The following is a 23,109-nucleotide window of genomic DNA, read 5'->3' as shown; positions in this document are numbered from 1 at the left end:
CCTCCTGTGGACTCACCCTATGCAGCTGCCCTTGACTGTCGCCCAGGAAAGCAATGGTGTGTCCATCTTCCACGGTGATCGCCACGGCTGTTAGCTGGACCCCTGGCCACTCCAGAACCGGCGTGGCTTCCAGGGCGACACGGCTGGCCATGGGGCTGGGTGTGTGGTCTGAGCCACAGGGATACGCATCCAGAGTGTCCTGCAGACAGCCAGAAGCCCAAGTTAAGCCCTCCCCAGATCCCCTCCATCCTCCCTAAACGACCCCATCACCTCTCCCAGCATCTCCGCCAGTCCTTGGCTCTCCCGTAGCCACATCCCTGGTCCTGCCTCAGTGGCTTCCTTCCACAGTCTACAGCAGCTCCATCACCTCCTGTGATCCCCCCATGTCTGGGGGCCCTCCTTTCTCCCATCCCTGGCCTAGGAGCTGCTTCCTCCAGTTCATGCACAAGCCTTCCCCTGGACCAGTCTTCCGAAACTTCTTCCAGCCTGAATCCTTCTCTCCATGTCCACTAACCTGGGTCCCCTCCCACCTCTCACTGAGTCAGTCTCCCTATATGCAGCTTCTGCCCTTTTCATCCAACCTGCACGCATGCTAAGGCGCTTCCATCAGGTCCATCTCGTTGCGACCCCATGGACTGTAGTCTGCCAGGCTCCTCTGTCCATGGGACTTCCCAGGCAAGAATACTGGAGTGGGTTGCCATACCTCCTCCAGGACATCTTCCCCACCCAAGGATTGACCCTGCATCTCTTACATCTCCTGCATTGGCAGGCAGATTCTTTACCACTAATGCCACCTGGGAAGTGTTCGCCCATCCTGAGACGAGAGCCAAACAAGTCTCAACACGCCTGAACCTCACTTGCCTCTCAAGAAACTTTAAACAATAGAGTCCAACCTCGCCACATTCTGGGTCCGTGCCCTGCACCCTAGACCCTCAGACACCCTCTCAGTCCACTTACACAAATGCCATCCCTTCGGTGCCAGATCCAAGCACAGCCCTGCACAGCTGGCTCTCTGCTCCCCCCGTACGCCACTCTCACTATAAGATATCCCTCCATCACCCAGACACAAAGCAATCACTTAACATCCACTGACCTGACCAGTCAATGCCTCCCCAGTGGCCTCAGAGACAGGGAAGGGCTGGCCAGCGCCAGGACTTACCACGGGCAGCTGAGCACAGTCGGAGTTGACATCATACTCGATGTAGGCCACCTCCGCCCCGTCCTCCGCGCGGCCCTCCCGGGTGTAGCAGGCATCGCGGGTGCGATTAGCAAGGCGATCCACCTCATCCAGGGGGAAGGCACAGAGTGCTGATGCTCCAGTCATCCCGGCAGCTGCCGATGGGGGCCGGCCCACGGTTGGGGGAGCCGCAGAGGAAAAGGCCACGAAGAGCACCTCGCCCTGGGCCACCTCCGCAGACGCGGCCACGGCCGCAGCCTGGATGAGCCCATAGCGGCCCCCGTGACAGGCCAGGGGCAGCTCCACGTAGGAGTAGTAGTGCTGATCCCGGAGGCACACACGAGACACGTAGGCGCGGAAGGCTCGCGACTGAGCCTGCAGGTCCCGCCGAAGGAACAGGAAGTAGGCACTGGCCCCACGCGCGAAGGCGCTCACAAAGTGATGGCTGTACTCCGAGAGGCGGCCCACAGCGAGCTTGGCCGTCTCCTCGTAAGAGAAGGCGGCCTGGGGGTCTGGGGGCTGTAAGGCCCGGGTGGTGATGGGGGGGATGCCGCCCCCTACACCTCGGCTGGTGTAGCCTCGCCCCACAAACAGGAGGGGCTCCCCAGACGGGCCCTGGGCCACCAGTCCCACCGTGCTGACGGTGGGGTCATTGGCAGCCACATACTGGGTGTCCCCGGGCCGTTCCGGCCGCAGCAGCAGCTGCCCGAGCTGCCCCAGGCGCCTCTGCTCACAGACCCCCTGGTGCACGCTGCCGCACACCACCAGGGCCCCCGGGCTCACCAGGAGCAGCTGGTTCAGGTTGCTGGTGGGCTGCGCCTGGGGACACTCATCCGGCATCACGGGGGGCAGACAGTCCCTGCTGTCCAGCACGGGGCCAGTGGACACGGTGGCCTCCAGCTGCAGTTCGGGGCTAAGCTGGAACAAGAAGTTGGTGGCTCCGAGGTAGAGGGTGCCTGAGGTGGGGTCTCGAGCCAGGTGCTGCAAATGCGTACCGTTGGGGGTGAAAGCCGTCGGTGGCGGGGGCTGGAGGGCGAGGACCCACCCGGCCCAGAGCGCCTGGAGGAGGGCTAGGCCGAGGGCAGGCATGGTCACCTGGCAGGGAGACAGAGAGCGTGAGCAGGGCTCGGGGGGCCCCCTGAGCCCCGTGGGCCCACTGGTGGGAAACAGGGCTGTGACACTGGCAAGATGCCCCTCCCAACCCAGCGAGGGCCAGGCTGAGATGGCACCACGCTTACAAGGATCACAGGACCGCACACTCACAAGGGCTCAGCAGACGCTGTCCTGGAAACATCAACACTGCCTGTTTTCTGTAAGTATCACTCTCTTAGGAGACCGGCAACCCCCAGCCCTGACCTAGACTGCCTATTGTCAACACAGGGTCCAAGGGTGAGGAGCTAGAGAGGCAGAGATGCAGGAAACATCCTGCTCCTGGGGACCAGGGCCTGGAAGGGGCAGGAGAGCCAGGGGATGGGAAGGGACCCAGAACGCCCCTCTGCATGGATGTCAGTTTCCTGGGCAGGAAACGAGAGGGCGAGATCCCATGGGCCACCTGCATGTTAGGGCAGGGCAAGAAGTGGGTGAAGGGCCTTTCAGGCTAGGAATCCAGAAGGGTGATAAGCAGAGAACCAACAGACCAGAGAGATGAAGGGTCAAGGCTGCCATGGACAGGGCCTAAACGGCTGGACCACAGCTTGGAGAGTCCTGAGTAGAGGTGGGAGTCCCACACTTGGGTGTGAGGCCAGGCTCACCTGGCAGGGCCGGCTGGATCAGGAGACAACGGCATGCCCTGAGCGGGAGCCACCTAGCCGGGGAGAGAGCAGAGCATGGAGCTGGGGGCTGGGCAGTAGGCACGTGGGCCCCCCACCATGGAGGCAGCACAAAGGTACCCCTCCCCACTGCCCAGTCTGCTAGTGGAGCTGGGCCCAGCCTGGCCCTCGGCCACCAAACACATTCCACAGGGGACGCCTCCTCGGAGCCCATGGAGGGGGAGGGCAGCGGAACCAGGCATCCTCGGAGCCTGGGAAAGGGCAGCTATGGAGGAGCTGCGTGGCTGGTGGGCCCAGTCTGGCCCCCACTGTGGTCCTATTCCCCCCTACAGCCCGCCCTCAGCATCTCCCATCCTTGCCCTCTGCCCAAACTCTGCCCTCAGGATGCCCAGGTACATGCCCTGCTCACAGGCCCAGGCCAAGCCTTGCCCCAGGCTGCCACCAGCACATGAGCACCCTCATGTTTGGACACACCAAGAAGTATACACACCACCCACCCTGCATGCACACACCAACACCCAGACACATGGGCGTGAGCACACACCGGGATGCATGCACCCACCGCCTGTACATACAAGCCAGAGACACATACCCGGAAGCACACCCCACACAGGCACACTCACCCACCCACCCACCCAAGACACACACACCAGCAGCCACATCCAGACCCCACACAGACAGATCACACACACTTCCCTGGTTCGAGCCCTAAGTCCTCGAGGGCTCTGGAAGCCAGGCCATCATCTCTTGCTATTTCCTCTCCTGCAGGTCAGAGCAGAGTGGGAGGTGGAGGGGGTGGGGGCAGGGGTGGGGCGTCCTAGAGGAAGTCACTGATGAGTACCCCACATCCCCTGAAACTTCCCATACCTTGAGGGCCTGCTCTCCTCACAGACCCTCTCCCTGCAGACTCCACCTGAAGCCTGGGGAGACCAGGAAACCATGCCACCACCTTGCTAAAACCTGGCTGGTCTCCAGCCTGGAGCACCAGGGTAGGCAAAGCGCTGGGGACCGGCAGCGCATCCCAAGCTGTGAGATGTTCTCCCTGCTTGTTTGTGTCCAGGCCACATGGCCCGGCCCCTCCTGCCACCCGGCTGCCAGTCTGCCGGTGCACAGTGCTCCTCCAACAGCTTCCCAGGGTCCAGGTTGACTCCTCCCAGCCGAGGCCCCCCCCAGCTGGGTGCTCCTGAGGCTGGCCCAGAGGGAGCAGGGCTGGGCGTAAGGCTTGCAGGAAGGTCCAGCGAGGAGCTGTGGCCACAGCCTGGCTGGGCACTGCTCCCAAAATAGCTTGGGGGTTTCCATTTTTAGTGTGCAGAGAACAGGACAGCTCTATGGGAGCGGGAACAAGGCAGCCACTGTTTGCCACCGAGGGGGCAGGGGGAGGGGGGCGGCAGGGAGAGCCGTGAACCCGGCGAGAAGCCCAGGACTATGGCAAGGCCAGGCTTCCCAGGAGCCCCCCACCTTGTATCCAAGGCACAGTGGGGAAAGTTTCTTCCCCCAGGAAGATGGGGTCTGCCTGAGGATGGGCAAAGGCCGGCTGCTACACTCAGCTACTGCTCGGCCCCTCCCACCGCCTCCCTCCCAGGGACACGCCTTGGGCAGAGGGTCTGCCCCACCATTCGATTACAAACATTTGCTCAGCGCGGACTTCATGCCAGAGTTCTCCAACCCTCAAGGGGCAGCCACCAAGGCACTCCCTACATGTAAAATCACAACTGGGTCGAGTGGCCCACAGGAAGCCAATGGGCAGGACCCAAACAGCTTCTGGCAAAGTCACATCGAAGGCTGGAGGCTGACCCCCGCTGGGGAAAGTGTCAGCCTTCTTCAATCACTGCCACGGGGCCGAGCCACCCTCGCCCTTCCCCACATACCACGGGTGGGAAGGAAAGAAGGGTGGTGACATTTTTCTCCTTATCGGTCACATATTTCACTTCACCTTGGTCACAGACAGCCTCTGGCCCCTCCAGTGCACCTCCTCCCACCTCAGAGGATGTCCCTCTCTCCAGCATCTTTGGAGGCACCCCCCGGGGCCCGGAGGATAAAGGTCAAGCCCTCCCGTCCACACGCTCTCCTGCGGGATCCTTGCCAGGGCTCCCCCACACATGCTCTTCGTTCCTGCCAGGCCGAACTGCAGACTGCTCATCACACTCCCCCACGCTCACTCCCTATTACATGAGGTACCCAACCATCACCTCCCAGAGAAGCCCTCACTGTCCCCCAGGCTCCTGAGAAGCCCACCGCGTGTGACTGGTGGGCATCCCCAGCCACCACCCTGGTGTACATTGCAGCTCTGCCTTGGGGTCTCTGAGCCTCAGATTTCCCATCTGGAGAATGGGAGGCAGGATTGCTCTGATCGTTCAACGTGATGTGGTGTGTGCCTGGCACGCGAGGCACCAACCAAGGCCACTTTTCTCCCTGTTCCACGCTCCTATCCTGAAATTCCTTAAAGGCAAAGAATGTGACTTCTAATTCAGAGGCCCCAGTAAGCGGGACAGACGTTAGCACGGAGCAGGTGCTCCTCAAATGATAAAAAGAACCCTCATTTCACAGCCAATAAAACTCAGCCAGCAGGGGAGATGCGGAACCCACAACCCACTCCAAGCCACTCAGCTTCTCGAAGGACACAGTTGTCAGCCCCACTTTTATTAATGACTAGGCCAGAGCAGACTGAAAAGGGTGCTTTGGAGCTGGGCCTCCAGTTCCCAACTTATACAAATAAGATCTCTCCTCCACCCTCCACATCTCAAGCCCCAACTACAGTCAAAGCCTAGCTCTTCTGGGCCCCCCAACTCTGGACCGATTCAGCAGGACCCAAGGCTGCCTAACTTCTGCCTGCAAAGAACAACCAGTCTCCTGGACCTGGGGCTGTCCTGGCCAACCAAAAGGGCATATAAACTCTGCCCTTGAAACTGGGAGAATGTTCCTATCCCAGCCCTCTTCACCGGAGTCGCCGGGATTGGTGTGAAACCGGCCTTTCCTTATGGCCTTCTCGCTGGGCTCCCAGGGTGCACCCAGAAGTTACTCATTGACAGCATCAGAGTGGAGAGTGCCTGCCCTGTTGTCTGTGTTGAGCCGGGGTAGGGGCGGGGTGGGGGGCACCATTTACCAGTGAGGACTCAACGAGCGCTCATCAATCACCCACCGTCTGGGTGCGGGGTGGGGGGCTCCCCCTCTGGGGGTGCGTGGCGGGGGGAATCCCAGTCTGCCTTTTGTCAGTCGCGCCGAGTACCGCCTGGAAGGGCTGTTACTGCGGAGGGGAAGCCTGGACCTCCCTGTTGCTCTTCCCCGACCCTCCTCCCTCCTCCCCGACCAGGGCAAGGACCCCCCCAGTGGTCCTGGGAGGGCGGGGAAGAGGCCGGCCGGTCCCCGGCTGAGGCGGCGGCGGCGAGGAGGGGGCGCGGAGGAGCGGCTCCACCTCCTCTGTCTCCCAATCGCGTTACAGGCGGAGCCGACAGAGTTTCCCTTCGCGCGGAGAAGTGTGGTCCCAACTCTCAGGATTGAAGCCGCCCACCACTCACCCCGGGCCGCGTCGGCCCGGCGGCATCGCGGCTCCAGGCCCGTCCACCCCGGGGACGCGTCGCCCCGGCCCCACCGCCCGGCCCCGGGCCCCGCACTCACCACCCGGCCGGGCCCCGCGGGACGAGCGCGCCGAGGCGGGCGCCGGCCGCTCCGGGTTCGGGATCTGCGCGCGCGGCGGCCTCCCCCGTCCCCTGCTCGCCACCCCCCCCCCGCTCCGCCACCTCCCGGAGGTGGGTCTGGCGGAGTCGCAGCTGTTACCCGGAGACCGAGGGGCGGAAAACTGCGCCCGCCGCCCGCCCCGCCCGCAGCGGCGCTGCCACCGCCGGGAACAAAGGAGACAAAGCCGCGTCGGCCGGGCCCGGCTCCGCTCCTTCCCCCCCCCCGCGCCCGCCGGGCCGCCCTCCCCCCGCCCGCAGCCCAGGCCAGGCCGGAAGCAGCCGGGAGAGCCGGGCGCGCGGCCCCGAGCCGCCCGGGACCCCGCATTCCAGCCCTCCCGGCTCTGCACTTGCCGAGGGCGGGGGACTCGACCCCTCGCTCGCTAGGGGGCGGACGGTGGGGGCAGGGGAGGGGAGAAGGGCTGCACCCCGGCGGTTGCCAAGGCAACGCGGATGGCGGCGGGAGGAGCGCGCAGAGCCGAGCCGCGGGACCTGCTGCCCCACCCGGCCCAGTCCCCGCCGGGCCTCACCTGCGCGCCTCGCTGGAGCCGAAATTGGGAGCCCTCCGGCACGGGAGGGGCCGGACGGCGGGGGCTGGGGGCTGGGGGTCGCGCTCTGCACCCCGACGTGTGGTGGTGCTTCGCCCGGACCTCCGCCTGCCTGCCTGCCAGCGCCCGGTGGGACTCACGCCCCTCACCTGCCCCGCCAACCACCTCCCCCGCTCTCCGGGGCCCCCGAGCTCCCTCTTACCTGCCCAGTACCTGGCTCCTGTGGCCATCCTCCTCCAACTTTCTTTACCTGAACTCCGGGGCGCCTGGTTTCTGCCCACCGGTCCTACTCCTGGGACTCTCAAACGGCCAAGCTCTCCTTCCGGCCCCCACCTCTGGCTGTGCGGGAAGAGCGCTGGCTTTGGGGTTGGGCCTGGGTTTGCGCCATCACTGAGCCAAGAAACCTGACCCCTGCCCCCTAAACACACATGCTTGTTTGCTCACCGTCAAGTGGAGGTGATGCCACACCTAGCCGGGCTGGGAGAGTTGGGCCCACCGCTGCAAACGTGCACAAGCTAGGGCGCATTTCCTCCCAAACCTGTACCTGGACCCGCCCCAAGCTGAGAAGCCGTGGGCAAGTCTAGACTCCCTCACCGGTAAATACGTCACCCTTCCAAAGGCACACCTGGGTTCTCTCCTGAGGCCCAGGTGTGCCCTCTGCAGGGCCCTTCAGGCTTGGCTCCCTGCAAACTCAGGAGCCAGCACTTGGTCCATCCTATTAGGACTTCCGCAGGGTTTTGGCTCTCAGCCACTGGGACAGCCGCCTGGGAGGCAAAATTGGTCACACACCCTGAAAGCTCCCAGGGCCTCTGCAAGGCTTGAGGGGGACCTCAATCAGGTTTACATCATCCACACTGGCTGCTGTGTAAAGAGCTAAACTTCAGGCACCCTCTTCCCACCTTCCACCCATCAGTGTGCCTTCACTCTCACAGGACTCTGCCTTCCAAGTTGTCCCTCACCAGCACCTCGGCTTGCTCCCCGGACCTCCAACCAATCTTCCAATATCTGGGTCCAGGGTTCAGCACCCTGTCTGTGCCAGTTCTGTCTCTGGATTTCACAGACCCCAGGTGCTATCTTGCCTTCTGGGTCCCCCACGTCATTCTCTAAACTTATGCTCCACACCAATCACCACCTCATTCAAGCTGGTGTGCCCCAAGGCCCTCAGCCACCTTTGCCTTGCCTTTCTGTGCAGCTTGTTGGGGGTGTTGGGTGGCCCTTCCAAGTACCTGGACCCCTCCCCTCCCCAGACCCATTCACTCAAGTGCACACCCTTTAGGACCCACCTCACCTACCTAGGTTTAGGACCTAGGATTTCCAAACCCCACAACACCCCTCATCTATAGACAGATATGGTATCTCCTACCCCACCAGGAGGATGAACATCCCAAGTATAGAGGTCATTTCATCCCACACCCTCCGAAGGAATCATTACAAAAAGAAAAGAAGGCCACGGATGGAGTGACCAGACGATCGGAGGTTCGCTGTACCCATGGGGCCACTGGCCAGGGCTGAGCACAGGCTCCCAAGAAGGGCGGGATCTCATGGAAGCATTTCTGCATCCACATGCCTCTGCTGTGCATCAGCTCTACTCAACCTGCTGACCCACCTCATTGGGTCCTGAAAGGAGGGTGGGTTCTTCAGACCCACAGTGCAAGCAGAGCACCTCCTCGCTGCTGTTTACTCAAGGACACACAAGGCCACCCATGGCCATTTGACCCAGGAGGTCAAAGGCTGCTGTTCTCCACTGAGAAGGAAGAGGTCAAGGGTTCTCAGTGCAGTACGCCTCCATGCCCCCCAACTGTACCTCCCACCTCTGAGAGGTCCCTCCCCATCACTGCCTCACTGCTCACACTGCTGGTGGGCTGAGCTCTGCCCAAGGCTGGAAAGGCCATCCCTAGGCTGTGTGTGAGATGACACCCTGCCTAAGTGGCACTCCAGCAGGGAACCAGATTGGTCGCCAATCCCTGTAATTCTGTCCCCGGCAGTATTTACCAACCATTCCCCCAATCCTTGTTCCTGCTCTCCTCCGATCAATCCTCCAGTGTTAGAACCAGGAAGTTCTCTCCAACATGGCACAGCAAGTGATCCAAAACAGGCTGTTACCATGGTCACCACCAAGCCAAGTTTTATTTACTGGAAATCATGGGCCATCCGACACAGGTGGGTTGGACAAGTGGAGGACAGGCCAGGAAATCCAAAATGAAAATCAAGGCCTGGGGCGGGGTAGGGGGGGACCAGTGTATCAAAAATGGTCTTGAACCAAGGGCCGGATCAAGAGATGAGAGAGGAACTATAGGGGGCGATTATCTTACTTTCAGGCCCTACCCTCGAGTTCCAAATCTGAATGTTCAATGGACAAAACTCAGTCTCACATACATTACTTTAAATAAGAAAAATGAAAGACGTTTTAATTGAAAGACGTGAGCACAAATATTTGCTGCTGCTGCTAAGTCGCTTCAGTCGTTTCCGACTCTGTGCAACCCCACAGACAGCAGCCCACCAGGCTCCCCCATCCCTGGGATTCTCCAGGCAAGAAGAAATATTTGCTAGTTAATGTCAATTAGTGTAAAAAGCAAAGGATGTGTGCCGGTGAGGTCAGACTCAGGCTGAGCACACTCCCGGAAGTCCACTTCATTACTTCATTCTCTTACTAAATCCACATCCATACCCCCTCCCTCTGGAGGAGGGTCCAGGGGGCTAGCTGGCCCTGAACAGCATATAAAGCACAGGTAGGACGGCCACAAACGTCGCGCAGGTGACCAGCGTGCCATAGACGGTGTTCCTGTTGACCTGGGCTTCCAGCCTCTGCTCCGTGTCCGACAGCGCCATGATCACGCTCCCCTGTTCCAGCAGGGAACCAGGCAGAGCTCCGTCTGCAGACTCCACCAGGCCCGGGTGTGCTGCAGCCTTTGCAAGCTGAACCACCCCAGCCACTTGGCTCACGGTCTTTTCCAGGCCATCAAGCTGCTCTCGTAAACCCTCTAGACGTGAACGGACCTGCCTAGAATGGCTGAGCTGCTCTCTCAAGGCAGCTAAAAGGACATCTGTGTCTCTGTCTCGGGTCGGGGAAGAACCTGCCTGGGACAAAGAGCTCTGCCCGGTCCCAGCTTGCACCAGGCCCTTCAGGTCTGCCACGAGGTCACGGAGGTCCCTCTGCTGGAGTGAGTAGCTAGACGCTTGTTCTCGGATGGCTTCCTGGAGGCTCACAGGCCCCTTCTGGGCCTCCAGGAGCAAAGCCTTCAACTCCTGGAGCCGCACGCGGTTCACGTAGGTGGAGCCAGCCACACCGATCAAGGCCCCCAGGACTGACCCGATGAGCGACCAGTTCTTGGTCCTCTCTGCCCGGGTGCGCTCCTTCTCATGGCTTTCCCGCACGGCTGCAGAGAAGAGGGAGAATTTCTCTCGCTCAGAGTCTTCTGCGCGCAGGTAGGTCATACGAAGCCGCTTCTCCTCCTGCGGAAGCAAAGCTGTCATATAGCAGCAACCTGGCCCAGCAGCCTCCATCGGAAGTCCCACAACCACGTCCCTGGGGCTTGGCTTCAGGCCTGGCACGGATTACATGTTCCATAAACACTCCGGGTGAGTGAGGGCAGCATTAAGCCTGGACGGGTTGGGGGAGCAAAGAACCGGGGATGGTCCAGGCGAGCGGTGCTATGCTCCCCGGGCAGTTGTGGGTCTGACCAGACATGCATGGGGGTCTCCAGACTGTGTCTGTCAGAAGGGAAGTATCTGGCACTCTCCGGGAGGCCCTCTCCATGGTGCTCCCTCCCAATAATCTGGGGCCCAGAGTATACTAGACCGTTGATCCCAGTTCTCCAGGAGTGGAGAGGGTGCACAGGCACTGGAGCCCCGGAGCCCCGTCTCTCCCCAGGGTCTTCTGGTTTACCTCCTCACCAGGTCTCTGACCCCTAAACCCATCAGAGCCCCCACCTCGCCCCTCCACACCCTGCAGGCTAGGGTCCCCGGCCAGGTGAGGAAGGAGCCTACCTGCAGCATCCTGTGCTCCTGAGTGGCCAGCTCCAGGTACTGGTTATCGTCTCTGGAGATGCGGTCCAGGCGGTCCCTCACCTCCTTCAGCTTGGCCTGCTGACCTTCCAAGTCCTCGCGAGCCTCCCGGACAAGCCCTCGAGCCACCATGAACACTTTCTCTGCCTGCAGTGAGAACAATAGAAGTCACCCGCCCCTTTCCCCATGCCACACAGGGTCCTCTCCACTTCTAACCAGACGCAGCTGAGAAGAGGTCTGGGGGATGTCAGTGCAAAGGCTGGAAAGAAAGTCCCTTGGACACACAATCCTGGCTCACCCAGTGGTCCCCAGGGTGCAGCCCCGGGCCTTTAATTGGCTTCCTGGGTGTTACCTTAGCTACACCTCCCAACATCACTGAACGCCATGATAGGCATTGCCAGGCCTCCAGTCAACAGGCTGAGAAACCCCGGCTCAGTGAAAGTCAAGACCTCGGAGGGGAGAGACAGCACTGTACCTCAACAGCTCTGGCTGAGCCCCAGGTTCTTCCCATGCCACCACACTGGTCTGTGCCAGGGTGGGAAACAAGATTGTTGTTGTTGTTCAGTCGCTCAGTCATGTCTGACTCTGAGACTCCATGGACCGCAGCATGCCAGGCCTCCCTGTCCTTCACTATCTTCCAGCTGCTGCTGCTGCTAAGTCGCTTCAGTCGTGTCCGACTCTGTGCGACCCCAGAGACGGCAGCCCACCAGGCTCCCCCATCCCTGGGATTCTCCAGGCAAGAACACTGGAGTGGACTGCCATTTCCTTCTCCAATGCATGAAAGTGAAAAGTGAAAGTGAAGTCGCTCAGTCACGTCCGACTCTTCACAACCCCATGGACTGCAGCCTACCAGGCTCCTCCGTCCATGGGATTTTCCAGGCAAGAATACTGGAGTGGAGTGCCATTGCCTTCTCCAGCTATCTTCTAGAGTGCTCAAACTCACGTCCGTTGAGTCGATGATGCCAGAGATGGTGGAACGCGTTTCCCCTGCCACAGAGGACTGGACAACCAGAGGCAGTTCTCCCCACCTCACAGTCTGATTAATTCCCAGGGCCTCCACCTTCTCGAGGGATGTTTTAACCACAGTTGGGACTTTGAGGACCTTGTAACCCTCCAGGCAACTCTCACCACCAACCCCTAAAACAGTCAACAAACGAAGTGTTTGCTGGCCCAACAGAAAGGATGTTAATGGCCCAGGACCCCCTGGTACACAGCATACACAGCAATTTGTTTCAATGGGGAATGGGGGCCCTTCACCCCGGTAATAGCAAACCCAGCCATCAGGTGAGAAACAACTCAGCTCCCCATCCTAGTGGTACGTATTCAAGGACAGACCAATCTGGACGTGGCCTCCCAGCACCTGTGGTTGGTCATTTATTTGGCAGGAGCCTCCAGGCCACATTGCCCAGGTCAGAGGGCAGGGCCAAACCCCAGTTCCTGTCCTCACCTCAGTGACGTTTCCCTGGGCCTCTCGAACCTCATTGAGTCCCACAAACTCTTCATATCTGTCCCACCAAGTCTTGGCCGTGGAGGATGCCCGCTGCCGAATGCTGTGCCCCAGGGTTGCACCCAGTGCGGTGAGCCGGTGGTACAGCCCCAGGGCCACCTCCTCGGGCCTCTTCTCTCTGGGCTGGCCGGGGCCATGGCTGGAGAGAGTCCTGGTCAGAAAGAGGTCCCTCCGCACCAGTACAGGAGACACACCCCCGACGTGGCGCATGGCCAACACACGGCTGCGCCCTGTCATCCGGAGATCTGTGGGGAGAGGTCAGACAGATCGGCTGACAGCTGACAAAGGCAGGGCTCAAGTCGGGGTCTCATGCCCGAGAGTTTCCATTAAAAAGTCCAAACTGGGGACTTCCCGGGTGGCGTGGTGGCTAAGAATCCAACTGCCAAGGCAGAAGACACGGGTTCGAGCCCTGATTTGGGTTGCCGTGGAGCAACCACGCCCATGTGCCACACAACTACGTGTGCACGTGTGCAGCAAGTACTGAAGTCCGAGAGCCTAGAGCCTGTGCTCCGCAACAAGAGGAGCCACTACAATGAGAAGCCCCCGAACTGCAGCAGAGGAACTGGCTCTCGCAACTAGAAAAAGCCTGCGCAAAGCGACAGAGACCCACGGTGACCAAAATAAGTAAATATATATATATTTTTTTAAGGGCAGACTGTTGGGCCTGGAGAGGGAAGCTACCAGGGTCAGGCTTTGCCAGGTGCTCTCCTGGAGAATGAAGCACGTAAGGGAAGAACATATTTAGGAACCCAAGCCTCCCACCTCCCTCTATGACGCCAGGAGCCAGACCCTCCCATTCTACCCACCTTCCTGCATCCCCAGGTCTGCATGAGAAGCCTGGTGGCCAGTTTTCAGATAACCTCAAAGATCCTTTTTTTTTTTCCTGATGTGGGCCATTTTTAAAGTCTTTATTGACTTTGTTACAATATTCCTTATGCTTTGGTTTTTGGCCTACTGAATTTGTTACAATATCGCTTCCGTTTCCTGTTTCACTGTTTTGGCCATGAGATGTGGCATCTTAGCTCCGGACCAGGGATCCAACCTGCACCCCGTGCATGGAAAGGTGAAGCCTTAGCCACTGGACCACCAGGGAAGTCCCTCACAGAAAATTCTGAAAACTGTGTTGTGTCCGTGCTCAACAGAGCCTCGCAAGGATTCACAAACACTGCCAGGGAAACTGTGGAATTAACTGAGGGGATTTGGAGAAAGATTTTTGTAAATGACTATCAAAACCAGCTTCGCGGACTCCCTGAGGGCTGTCTCCAGACAGGGAAGCAGTTTCAGTTCTGTTCTAGGACACAGGTCATTCATGTCCCAGGGCAGAAAGCTCCCGCCTCAAGAGACAATTCTGGGGTAAAAACAAAGCAAAACCAAACCGCTCGGATTGCTTCATAGAGGACAGCTCTTCTGAGGTTCCCAGCAAACCTTCCTTCTGCCCTCCAAGCCCAGACATTCCAGGTGACCAACTCCGAGTCTCACATGTCTCACTTTCCATAAGCTTTCTTCCTCCTCCCCAACCCCGGGAACTGCCCAACAGGTTAGGTTTCTTTAATCTTTCCCTTTTCAGCCTTGCTCTAATGTTTGGGCCCCCACAATGCCTACTCCTCTGGTACCTGAACAGCATGGGGAGTCTCCCATCAGCCAGGCAGGCCTGGCCTGAGCCCAAGTGCAGGAATGATGCTGAGGACCCAGAAGAGAGAGCCAGGGGACCCTCACTCTCAGGCAAACCCTGCTCCAGAGCACCCCATCCCCAAGTACTGACTCCTGGGAGTCAAAGGACCAGACAAGCGAGAAGAGAGCGGAGGCAGGAGGGGACAGGAAGACAGACTAGGAGAGCTCCAATTACAGAGAAAAGTGCTTCCGGATGTAAGGTGATCTCAGCCTCCCACCCTGGCCCCCTCCCCACAGTACCATAGAGAAGCTCACACCCTCTCGGAAACATAGTTGGTTGGGTCGGGGAATGCGTCCTGGAAAAAGCCTGGGCCGAGAGCCACAGAAAGGGACATCCCTATGACAATGGGTCCTAGCTGGTGCTGCACCCGAACCCCAAAGGCCCAAAGGAGCACAGGCCATCCATGCCCCCGGGGTCGGGCAAGACTCCAGGAGCTCAAGGCCAGTGCTCACTGCTCACAGACTGTGCCCCACAACATTCCTGCAGGTGTGCCCCCGTCAAAACAAAGCGTGCAGCCCTGTGGACCTGCCCACCACCACCCCCACGGAAAGGTGTCCCTTTTGGCTGTCACTACTTCCTAGCCCCCTTCTCTCTTGATCCCGCCTGACAGCAAGCCTGCTCTCCTGAAGCCCTGCACAACCTCCCCCTTGTCGCATCCAGCAGCTGCTACTTGGACTTCTCCTCCAGCACCTCTGCAGCTTTCAGCACCCTCCCATTCTGAAACCACCACCCCGCCTCCTCAGATCCCTCCAACCTTCTCAACAGAGCACATTCCTAGATCCCAGGAAGATCACTCATCTCAGGCAGAGAAGACAGCCCCCACCTCCTACATGGTCTTGGCTTCTTCCCCTGCCCCTCACAGCCAACTTCACACCCCTCAGGCAAAAACTCTGAGAGTTCCCCAGTCAGCTGGCGTGAACGCCAGTCCTGCCAGCCACCACCAAGGCCCGGTCCTCTCAGCCCAATCCCCTTTCTTCTCTCCATCACTGTAAGAACCCCACTCCAGCAACCCCGCCACACTGAGCACGATCCCACCGCAGGGTCTGTGCCCGCCACTTCCCCTGCATGGACCACTCCCCCTCCACAAGTCCAGCCACTTTACACCTACGTCTGTTCAAACATCACCTCTTGATAAGGCCTTTCCTGACAACTCCCTCCTTCGCCACCATCAGACTCCCACGTTTTCCCCATCAGACAAACACGTTGCCTTCTTCCTGTGTGCCTCGCCCCTCACCAGAACAGAAGCTTAGAGAGAGCAGGGACGTAGCTTCAGGAGGGGAGGCACCAAGGACTCCCAAGTGGCTCCCCGACTCCAGGCCCTCCTCTCAGCCTCCCACCACCATCCCTGCCCGCATCTCCCAGCTCCTTCCCACTGAGATGTCTCATAGGCCCCTTGGACCAGCCAGCGAAGGGAAGACATTCCTGGCAGTGGAACATGGCTTGACATCGTCTAAAATCTGCAGCTGGAAAGTAGAGAAGAGGAGAGAGGGGAGGGCTGGACCGAGGCCAAAGTGAGCAGGGTCTGGGTCAGGTTCAGAACCTTGCCTCTCCAAATCCATTCTCCTGCTCCAGCCAGATGACTGTCTCCTACCAACTGCCCTCTCCTCAAACCTCCATCACCAGCACCTCATGCTCACCTGCAGCTGATGGTCGGCTTCATTTCTCACCCAGAAAATGTTTTAAAATTGGAAGAGAACGTCCATAAACTCCTGCCGTATCTTCGCACCTGCCAGTGTCTGTCTCATCCCCCCACCTTCTCTTGCTCTTCAAGATGAAAACTTCCTGCTGTAGGGAAGGCCATGCCGTGCTCCAGGTCCCATATCCTCTCCCCTGCACAGACACGGCTCAGGAATTGATGCGACCACCCCACCCCCACTCCAGCAACTGCCCCGCTTCTCTGCTCCTCTTTACTCCGTGACAGAGCGCCTGCACTAGCTGTCTGCAGTTCCTCTCCTCCTGGTCTCACTTAACCGCCTCTCTGATCTGGCCTCCACTCCCACCCGGCCAGTGGAACTGCTCTTGTTCCGGTCATTCCCACGTGCCTAAAACCAATGATCAGTTTCCTCCTCATCTCACTTGCCCTGTCGGCAGCCTGTACCTTATGATAGCTTCCTCCTTCTTAAACCACCTTCTCTTGGCTTCCAGCCCCCACTCATTTCCACAACCTCTCCACATGGTGCCCCAGGGCTCTGTCCTCAGGCTCCTTTCATCCAGTCTTGTGACTTGAAAAACCGGCTACTTCTACGATTGACTGTAGGGATGGTTGCGCAAGACTGTAAATACATTAAAACCACTGAACTGTACGCATTAAGTAGGTGAATTGTATGGCTGTATGCCTGCTGACTCACTTCAGTCCTGTCTGACTCTTTGTGACCCCACGGACTGTAGCCCGCCAGGCTTCTCTGTCCACGAGATTCTCTAGTCAAGAATACTGGAGTGGGTTGCCATGTCCTTCTCCAGGAGATCTTCCCAACCCCAGGATCAAGCCTGCGGCTCCTGCACTGCAGGCAGATTCTTTACCACTGAGCCACCAGGGAAGCCAGAAGTGCAGGGTTCAGCTCAGTTCAGTTCAGTTCAGTCGCTCAGTCGTGTCCGACTCTTTGTGACCCCATGAATCGCAGCACGCCAGGCCTCCCTGTCCATCACCAACTCCCAGAGTTCACTCAGAGTCGCGTCCATCGAGTCAGTGATGCCATCCAGCCATCTCATCCTTGGTTGTCCCCTTCTCCTCCTGCCCCTAATCCCTCCCAGCATCAAAGTCTTCTCCAATGAGTCAACTCTTCACATGAGTCGGCCAAAGTACTGGAGTTTCAGCTTTAGCATCATTCCTTCCAAAGAAATCCCAAGGCTGATCTCCTTCAGAATGGACTGGTTGGATCTCCTTGCCGTCCAAGGGACTCTCAAGAGTCTTCTCCAACACCACAGCTCAAAAGCATCAATTCTTCGGCGCTCAGCCTTCTTCACAGTCCAACTCTCACATCCATACATGACTACTGGAAAAATAGCCTTGACTAGACGGACCTTAGTCTGCAAAGTAATGTCTCTGCTTTTGAATATGCTATCTAGGTTGGTCATAACTTTTCTTCCAAGAAGTAAGCGTCTTTTAATTTCATGGCTGCAATCACCATCTGCAGCGATTTTGGAGCCCCCCCCAAAATAAAGTCTGACACTGTTTCCACTGTTTCCCATCTATTTCCCATGGAGTGATGGGACCAGATGCCGTGATCTTCGTTTTCTGAATGTTGAGCTTTAAGCCAACTTTTTCACTCTCCTCTTTTACTTTCATCAAGAGTCTTTTTAGTTCCTCTTCACTTTCTGCCATAAGGGTGGTGTCATCTGCATATCTGAGGTTATTGATATTTCTCCCGGCAATCTTGATTCCAGCTTGTGTTTCTTCCAGCCCAGCGTTTCTCATGATGTACTCTGCATATAAGTTAAATAAGCAGGGTGACAATATACAGCCTTGACGTACTCCTTTTCCTATTTGGAAACAGTCTGTTTAAATCATATCTCCATAAAGCTGTCACCGGAAAACAAACAGGGCTTGCCTGGTGGCTCAGTGGTGAGGAATCCGCCTGCCGATACAGGAGACACGGGTTCGATCCCTAATCCAGGAAGATCCCGAGGAACAGCAGGCCTGTGCACCGCAACTACTGAGCCAGTGCTCTAGAATCCAGGAGCCACAACTACTGAAACCTGCAAACCTGCTCGCACTAGAGCCCGAACACTACAATTAGAGAGTAGCCCCCACTCGCCTCAGCTAGAGAAAAGCCCGTACTGCAAGAAGACCCAACACAGCCAAAACACACACACACACACACACACAGAATTCCCTGGTGGGCCAGTTTAGGAGGACTTGGGAGCTTTCACTGTCAGGGCCTGTATTCAGTCCCTGGCTGGGGAACTTCGATCCAGAAAGCTACATGGTGTGGCCAAAAATAAAGTAAAAAAAAAAAAAAGCAAGCAAACTGTATTTGGGCCTCTCCAGTCCAAAGCTCTCTTCTGAATTCCAGGCTCATTTACCAAACTGCCCAATCCAGGTCTCTGCTAGGAAAGCTGATGGGAATCTTCCTCTCCCAAAGCTGCCTTTACCACAGCCTTCTCCATCTCAGCGGATGGAAACCGCAAGTCCCAATCAGGCTCAAACTCTCACACCAACCCCGACTTTGCTTTCTCTCCCTCCTCACAGCCAGTCCATTAGCAAATGTCACCTCCACCTCTGAAACTAAATTCAGATTCCCTCTTCCTCTTGCCCCTGCCCCTGCTATACCAAGTGCCCAAGTGAAAGTTGCTCAGTCATGTCCAACTCTTTGTGACCCTATGGACTACACAGTCCAGGGAATTCTCCAGGCCAGAAAACTGGAGTGGGTAGCCTTTCCCTTCTCCAGGGGATCTTCCCAACCAGGGATTGAACCCAGGTCTCCCGCATTTCAGGTGGGTTCTTTACCAGCTGAGCCATAAGGGAAGCCCTAGTCCCAAAGACCAATGTCTTTTGCTCGGGTTATCCTAAGAGCCTCCGGCAGATGTCTGTGCTTCTAGTCTAGCCCCTACTGTCAGAGCAGGCAGTGGTCCTGTCAAAACACAGGTCAGACCATCTCTCTCTCTCTGCTCAAGTCCTGCAATGGTTTCTCCATTTCTTTCAAGGTAAAAGCCAAAATCCTTTCCAAGGCCTACACGGCATCCACCTCCTGGCCCTCATCCTTCTCTCCTCTCACTTCATCTCCCATCAGTCTCCCTTTCCCCTCTCTGTTCCAGTCACGTGGACCTTTTCTCCCAGTTTTTGTGAGATAAAACTGACATACAGCATCACATAAATTTAAGATGTACAATGTGATGGCGTGACAAATGAATAGATAGCTAGATGTTTTACCACAATAAGCTTAGCTGACCCATCTTTCACGTCACAAAGTTCCCATATAATTCCAGGCTTCCTGACGCTGCTCCCACACACTGAGCTATTCCGACCTCAGGACCCTGACACGTCCTGATCGCTATCTGTGTGCTTTCGCTCTTCTCTTTTTTTCAAGTCCTGCTCAAATGTCACAGCCGTGCACTCCCACTCCAGGACGCCTTACCCACTCTGTTTTATTTTTCCCCAGACACCTATCACAGGATCCGTGCTTTGCATTTCACGTATTCACTGATAGTCTGTCTTACTCACCAGAATGGCCGCTCTGCCAGAGCAGGCACTGTTTTATTGCTGCAGCCTCAGTGCCTAAAGTACTACCTGCGTGTACTACACGCCCAGCAAAAAAAAAAAAAAATACTGGATGAATAAACAGAATTTGCAAAATGTCGCACTCGGAGCTATATTACAAAACTCCTTCCGGGAGCCTCCAAAGCTCTAGAACCGGTGATCTAGCCCCCGCCCTCCCCACTCCCCGCTCCTACTTCCCTCACATCTCCCTCCAGTCACACTGTGCTTTCCTAGGTTGCAGCGATGCACCGAGCTTCAAGGCCTTTGCACAAGCCCATCCTGCAGTTCTTTCCCTGTGCTTTTTTCCAAGCTTAGCGCTTGCGGTTAAGCACCCCTCGCGGCTTCCGGACTCTCCCCGGGAAGGACATCCCGCCGCCCTAGTACCTGACGCGCTTTGCGCCTCAAGCCCCAAGGAGCGCCCGCCACTCAGTTGATCGCGGACCCTTTAGGGCCCGCCTCCCGGAGGACCGTTTCCGGCAGGATCGCAACTTCCGCATCAGGAGCCAATCAGCGAGCCCGCGTGGAGGTATAGGCGCAGGGTGCTGGAACGGGGAGCTCCGCTTCCGGTGGCAGGGTCTGGGGAAGGGGCGGCAGGCGCCATGTCGGGCCGCGAAGGTAAGTGTGCAGGGATGATGGAGTGGGTCAGGGCGGAGAGGGTCGAGAGCCGGTGGAGCCCAGGCTGAGCGGGCTCGTGTCTCACCCAGGTGGCAAGAAGAAGCCCCTGAAGCAGCCCAAGAAGCAAGCCAAGGAGATGGACGAGGTGAGGGCGGGCGCAGAGGCATGGGCGGGCGCGGAGGGACTGGGTAATCCGCTTGCAGTGAACCCGCTTTCCCCTCTCCCTAGGAAGATAAGGCATTCAAACAGAAGCAGAAGGAGGAGCAGAAGAAACTTGAGGAGCTAAAAGCAAAGGCCGCGGGGAAAGGCCCCCTGGGTAAGTGAGGGCGGGGTAGAGATCAAACCGGACAAACGCGTGAGCATCAGTCTAGATACAGTCCCTAGCAGGTCACTGTCCTGCCTCGTGGATAAGCTGCAAGGTCTCTGCTCCTGTCCACTGCGGTGGATGGTCCTAGCCAGGCTTGGAATCGTAGCAGCTGGACGGGGTGAGACCCAGACCCGGTATGGGCTTCTCTTGCTTAGGCAGAAATGGAAATACAGAAATGTATCTCACACAAGTTCGTATAGTGGAGTTCCAGATATTCTCTATAGTTTCTTGCTCCAAATCCTTACTTCACTACTACTTTGTTGCTTATAACATTTCTTGACTACTCATATAATTAAAAGTCTAGCAAATACTTTTGCACCCTCAGTTTTCACTGCTAGATGCCCCTAGGCTAATGGATAAAGTCCAGGCTTCTTGGCGTGTTTTTAAACTTAATTCTCTACCATTCTGTCTCTTCTCCCTTTGTGTAAGAGGAATTGATTACATATCAAAATAATTTTCAAAACTCATGAGTCGTTGTATTTTGTGCTTCTTAAATCCTGTTTACATTCATCAAAATAGGGATTGTTTCTCAGCAGTTATCTATACCCTACGGGATCACTGGAGCTCCCCCAGATGGCCCGGTGGTAAAGAATCCTCCTACTAATACAGGAGATGCAAGAGAGGAGAATTCAGTCCCTGGGTCAGGAATATCCCCTGGAGGAGGAAATGGCAACCCACTCCAGTATTCTTGCCTGGAAAATCCCACGGACAGAGGAAACTGTCAGGCTACAGTCTGTGGGATCGTAGAGCATGATGTGACAGAACATGAGCAGCACGCACATTTAAAGTCTGTTTTGTCACAGCGCATTGGACGTTCATTCCTATATTAGGTATGCTTAATTCTATAACTGTCTGTTAAATTACCTACCATGTGTTACTTATACATTTGCTGAAATAAAGGTATTGAGTAAATCAGGTCCCAGGATTGTAATACATACAGTAGTGTGGTATGTGACAGGTAAGAATATGGATTTGGAAGTCAGTCACGCTACCTAGGTTGGAATCTTTTCCTTGTTGCATACCAGTTTATAACTTTGAACAATATCTAACACTGAGACTTTGTTATCTGTAAAATGGGTTGAGGGGATGCGGATTAAGTGAGCCAGTCTAAAATACCCAACACAGTTGAGATGCAGATCAGTATACAGCCATTACTTGTGCCCTGCCTTTATTCTCATTCACCACCTTATTCATTTTTGCCGAGAAATAATACTGGTAGAACCCTGTGCATGCTTGTGTCACAAAAATGCCCAGTACAAGAGCTGGCCCTTATTATTTAATAGGATCCATGGTAGACCCCTGAGACTTCAACCATAGAGCTTGTGTTTTCCCTTGGTTGAGACTTTTTTTTCCTTTTGCAGCCACCGGTGGAATTAAGAAATCTGGCAAAAAGTAAGCTGTTCCTTGTGCCTGAGGCAATGATGACCCTTAGTTCCATTCCTGTTTAAACACCTGGATTCCCTGCCATAATATCTGTTGCCACCTATAGCTAGAATGAAGTGTTGTCTTGGAACCTATTGTACATTTAAGAATAAACTTTTGTAAAAAAAAAAAAGTATACTTGGGTCATCTTGTCTTTAGTTCTTCTCAGCCATTTCTACCTTAGCTATGAGATCCATATAAAACCAGTCCAGAATCCTGCCAAAGTGTGTTCTTAAGTCTGTGTGCTATCCTGATTTCTGTACCACCTTAATAAGGTTGTGCATCTGTTCATATAAGGAACCTGCTCTGTGCAAGTTGAACATCCGCCAGTGAACAATTCCTCTTGTCAAGGCACTTCTCTGTTGGAGGGGAGCGAGTCTGTAAGGACTAAGCTTACTCTGAAGCGCCCAGGTCTGCGTTTCCACTAGGGCTTTAGAAAATCCTTGCTAGATTTGCACCTCTTATCTCCGCCATCCCCAACTCAACCCATCAGCAAAATTAAATCTAGACCCTTCATACTTAACTCTAATGCCACCAGATCTTCACTCTAACAAGTCCCCACAATGACCAGTGAGGCACTAAGGGGTCTGGATGCTGCCCCCTACCCTCTGGTATCTACAATTCATCCCCCTGATCTATCTTGAGCCATGGAGACCTACATTCCAAGCAAGCTTTCCCTTCACTGTTTTCACCTACTAGAAACTCTTAGTCCTCATGTCTCTTAACCCTGTTTCCTTTTTCTTCCTGACACTTATCATCTACCACTCTTGACTCCAGGAAGGGTAAATTCCTGGAGGACAGAGACCATAATGTGCTAAGTGCATATGTATGGAAACAGTTTAGATGCACAAGCGTAAATTTCATTTCTAGGATCTAGACACAACTATGGGAATAATGCTAATAACACTAAGCTTTCTCTTGAGAATGTGTTTTCCAGAAGGGCCCTGAGATTTTGCTGAGTCAAAATTGGAAAAGATTTTCATAGATTGAAGCTTGTATTACCACTCAGATGTACTTGATACTAGTGAAAGATAAACATCCCGCTTTGGTTGTCTCCCGGAAAGTTACACAGCCAGTAGCATCCTCTTTGGACTTCAGGGATTCCCTACGGGACTTGCCAGCTGGCACCCTTCCCTGTGCTGCTGAGAATAACCCTTCA

At 56.3% G+C, this 23,109-nt stretch overlaps 2 protein-coding genes and 1 long non-coding RNA gene across 20 annotated transcripts in view; 1 reads left to right on the top strand and 2 right to left on the bottom strand.

Moving 5' to 3' along the window:
• Positions 1-7,486, bottom strand: part of PLXNB1 (plexin B1) — a 28,967-nt gene extending 21,481 nt beyond the window's left edge. For 2 of the 11 annotated variants that reach the window (XM_042236276.2, XM_042236275.2), the window contains exons 1-3: positions 7,368-7,486; positions 1,160-2,981; positions 17-199 (exon numbers count right to left, since the gene is read on the bottom strand). In XM_042236276.2, coding sequence (XP_042092210.1) covers positions 17-199; positions 1,160-2,266 — 1,290 coding nt within the window. In that variant the 5' untranslated portion in view covers positions 2,267-2,981; positions 7,368-7,486. Of the gene's footprint in view, positions 1-16; positions 200-1,159; positions 3,709-6,561; positions 6,701-6,720; positions 6,808-7,367 lie in introns of those variants that run through there. The other 9 variants (XM_042236270.2, XM_042236268.2, XM_060402901.1 and 6 more) reach the window with 9 other exon arrangements.
• Positions 7,487-9,546: 2,060 nt separating this feature from the next.
• On the bottom strand, positions 9,547-19,993 carry CCDC51 (coiled-coil domain containing 51). Of its 8 annotated transcripts, XM_060402903.1 has the most exons (6): positions 19,931-19,993; positions 19,511-19,585; positions 13,484-16,179; positions 12,618-12,922; positions 11,153-11,317; positions 9,547-10,618 (listed from the first exon to the last, which is right to left on the bottom strand). In XM_060402903.1, the coding sequence occupies exons 3-6, from the start codon at positions 13,491-13,493 to the stop codon at positions 9,863-9,865; spliced, it is 1,236 nt and encodes a 411-aa protein (XP_060258886.1). In that variant the 5' UTR covers positions 13,494-16,179; positions 19,511-19,585; positions 19,931-19,993; the 3' UTR covers positions 9,547-9,862. The 8 variants fall into 8 exon arrangements, with proteins under 8 accessions (XP_060258886.1, XP_060258889.1, XP_060258887.1 ...); XM_060402906.1 differs by having other exon boundaries at positions 15,987-16,179; positions 19,511-19,993; XM_060402904.1 differs by having other exon boundaries at positions 13,484-16,134; positions 19,511-19,993.
• Positions 19,994-20,111: 118 nt separating this feature from the next.
• LOC106991783 (uncharacterized) lies at positions 20,112-22,086 on the top strand. Its single transcript, XR_001436294.4, has 4 exons — positions 20,112-20,161; positions 20,251-20,306; positions 20,390-20,477; positions 21,890-22,086. It is a non-coding gene; the product is annotated as an uncharacterized LOC106991783 (long non-coding RNA).
• Positions 22,087-23,109: the final 1,023 nt, after the last annotated feature.

The sequence above is a fragment of the Ovis aries genome, chromosome 19 (genome assembly GCF_016772045.2).
Source record: "Ovis aries strain OAR_USU_Benz2616 breed Rambouillet chromosome 19, ARS-UI_Ramb_v3.0, whole genome shotgun sequence".
NCBI lineage: Eukaryota > Metazoa > Chordata > Mammalia > Artiodactyla > Bovidae > Ovis > Ovis aries.
Note: the sequence above shows the minus strand (reverse complement) of the source record. Positions and strands in the feature narration are given on the sequence as shown.

What these genes read in the sequence shown, in the direction of transcription:
- CCDC51 (XM_060402902.1), bottom strand. An exon ending in CCCAGGGAAACGTCACTGAG is followed by an intron (nt 11,318 to 12,617) that starts GTGAGGACAGGA and finishes TTCTCACTGCAG; the next exon opens with GCAGAGAAAGTGTTCATGGT. An exon ending in AGGAGCACAGGATGCTGCAG is followed by an intron (nt 10,619 to 11,152) that starts GTAGGCTCCTTC and finishes TTGCTTCCGCAG; the next exon opens with GAGGAGAAGCGGCTTCGTAT.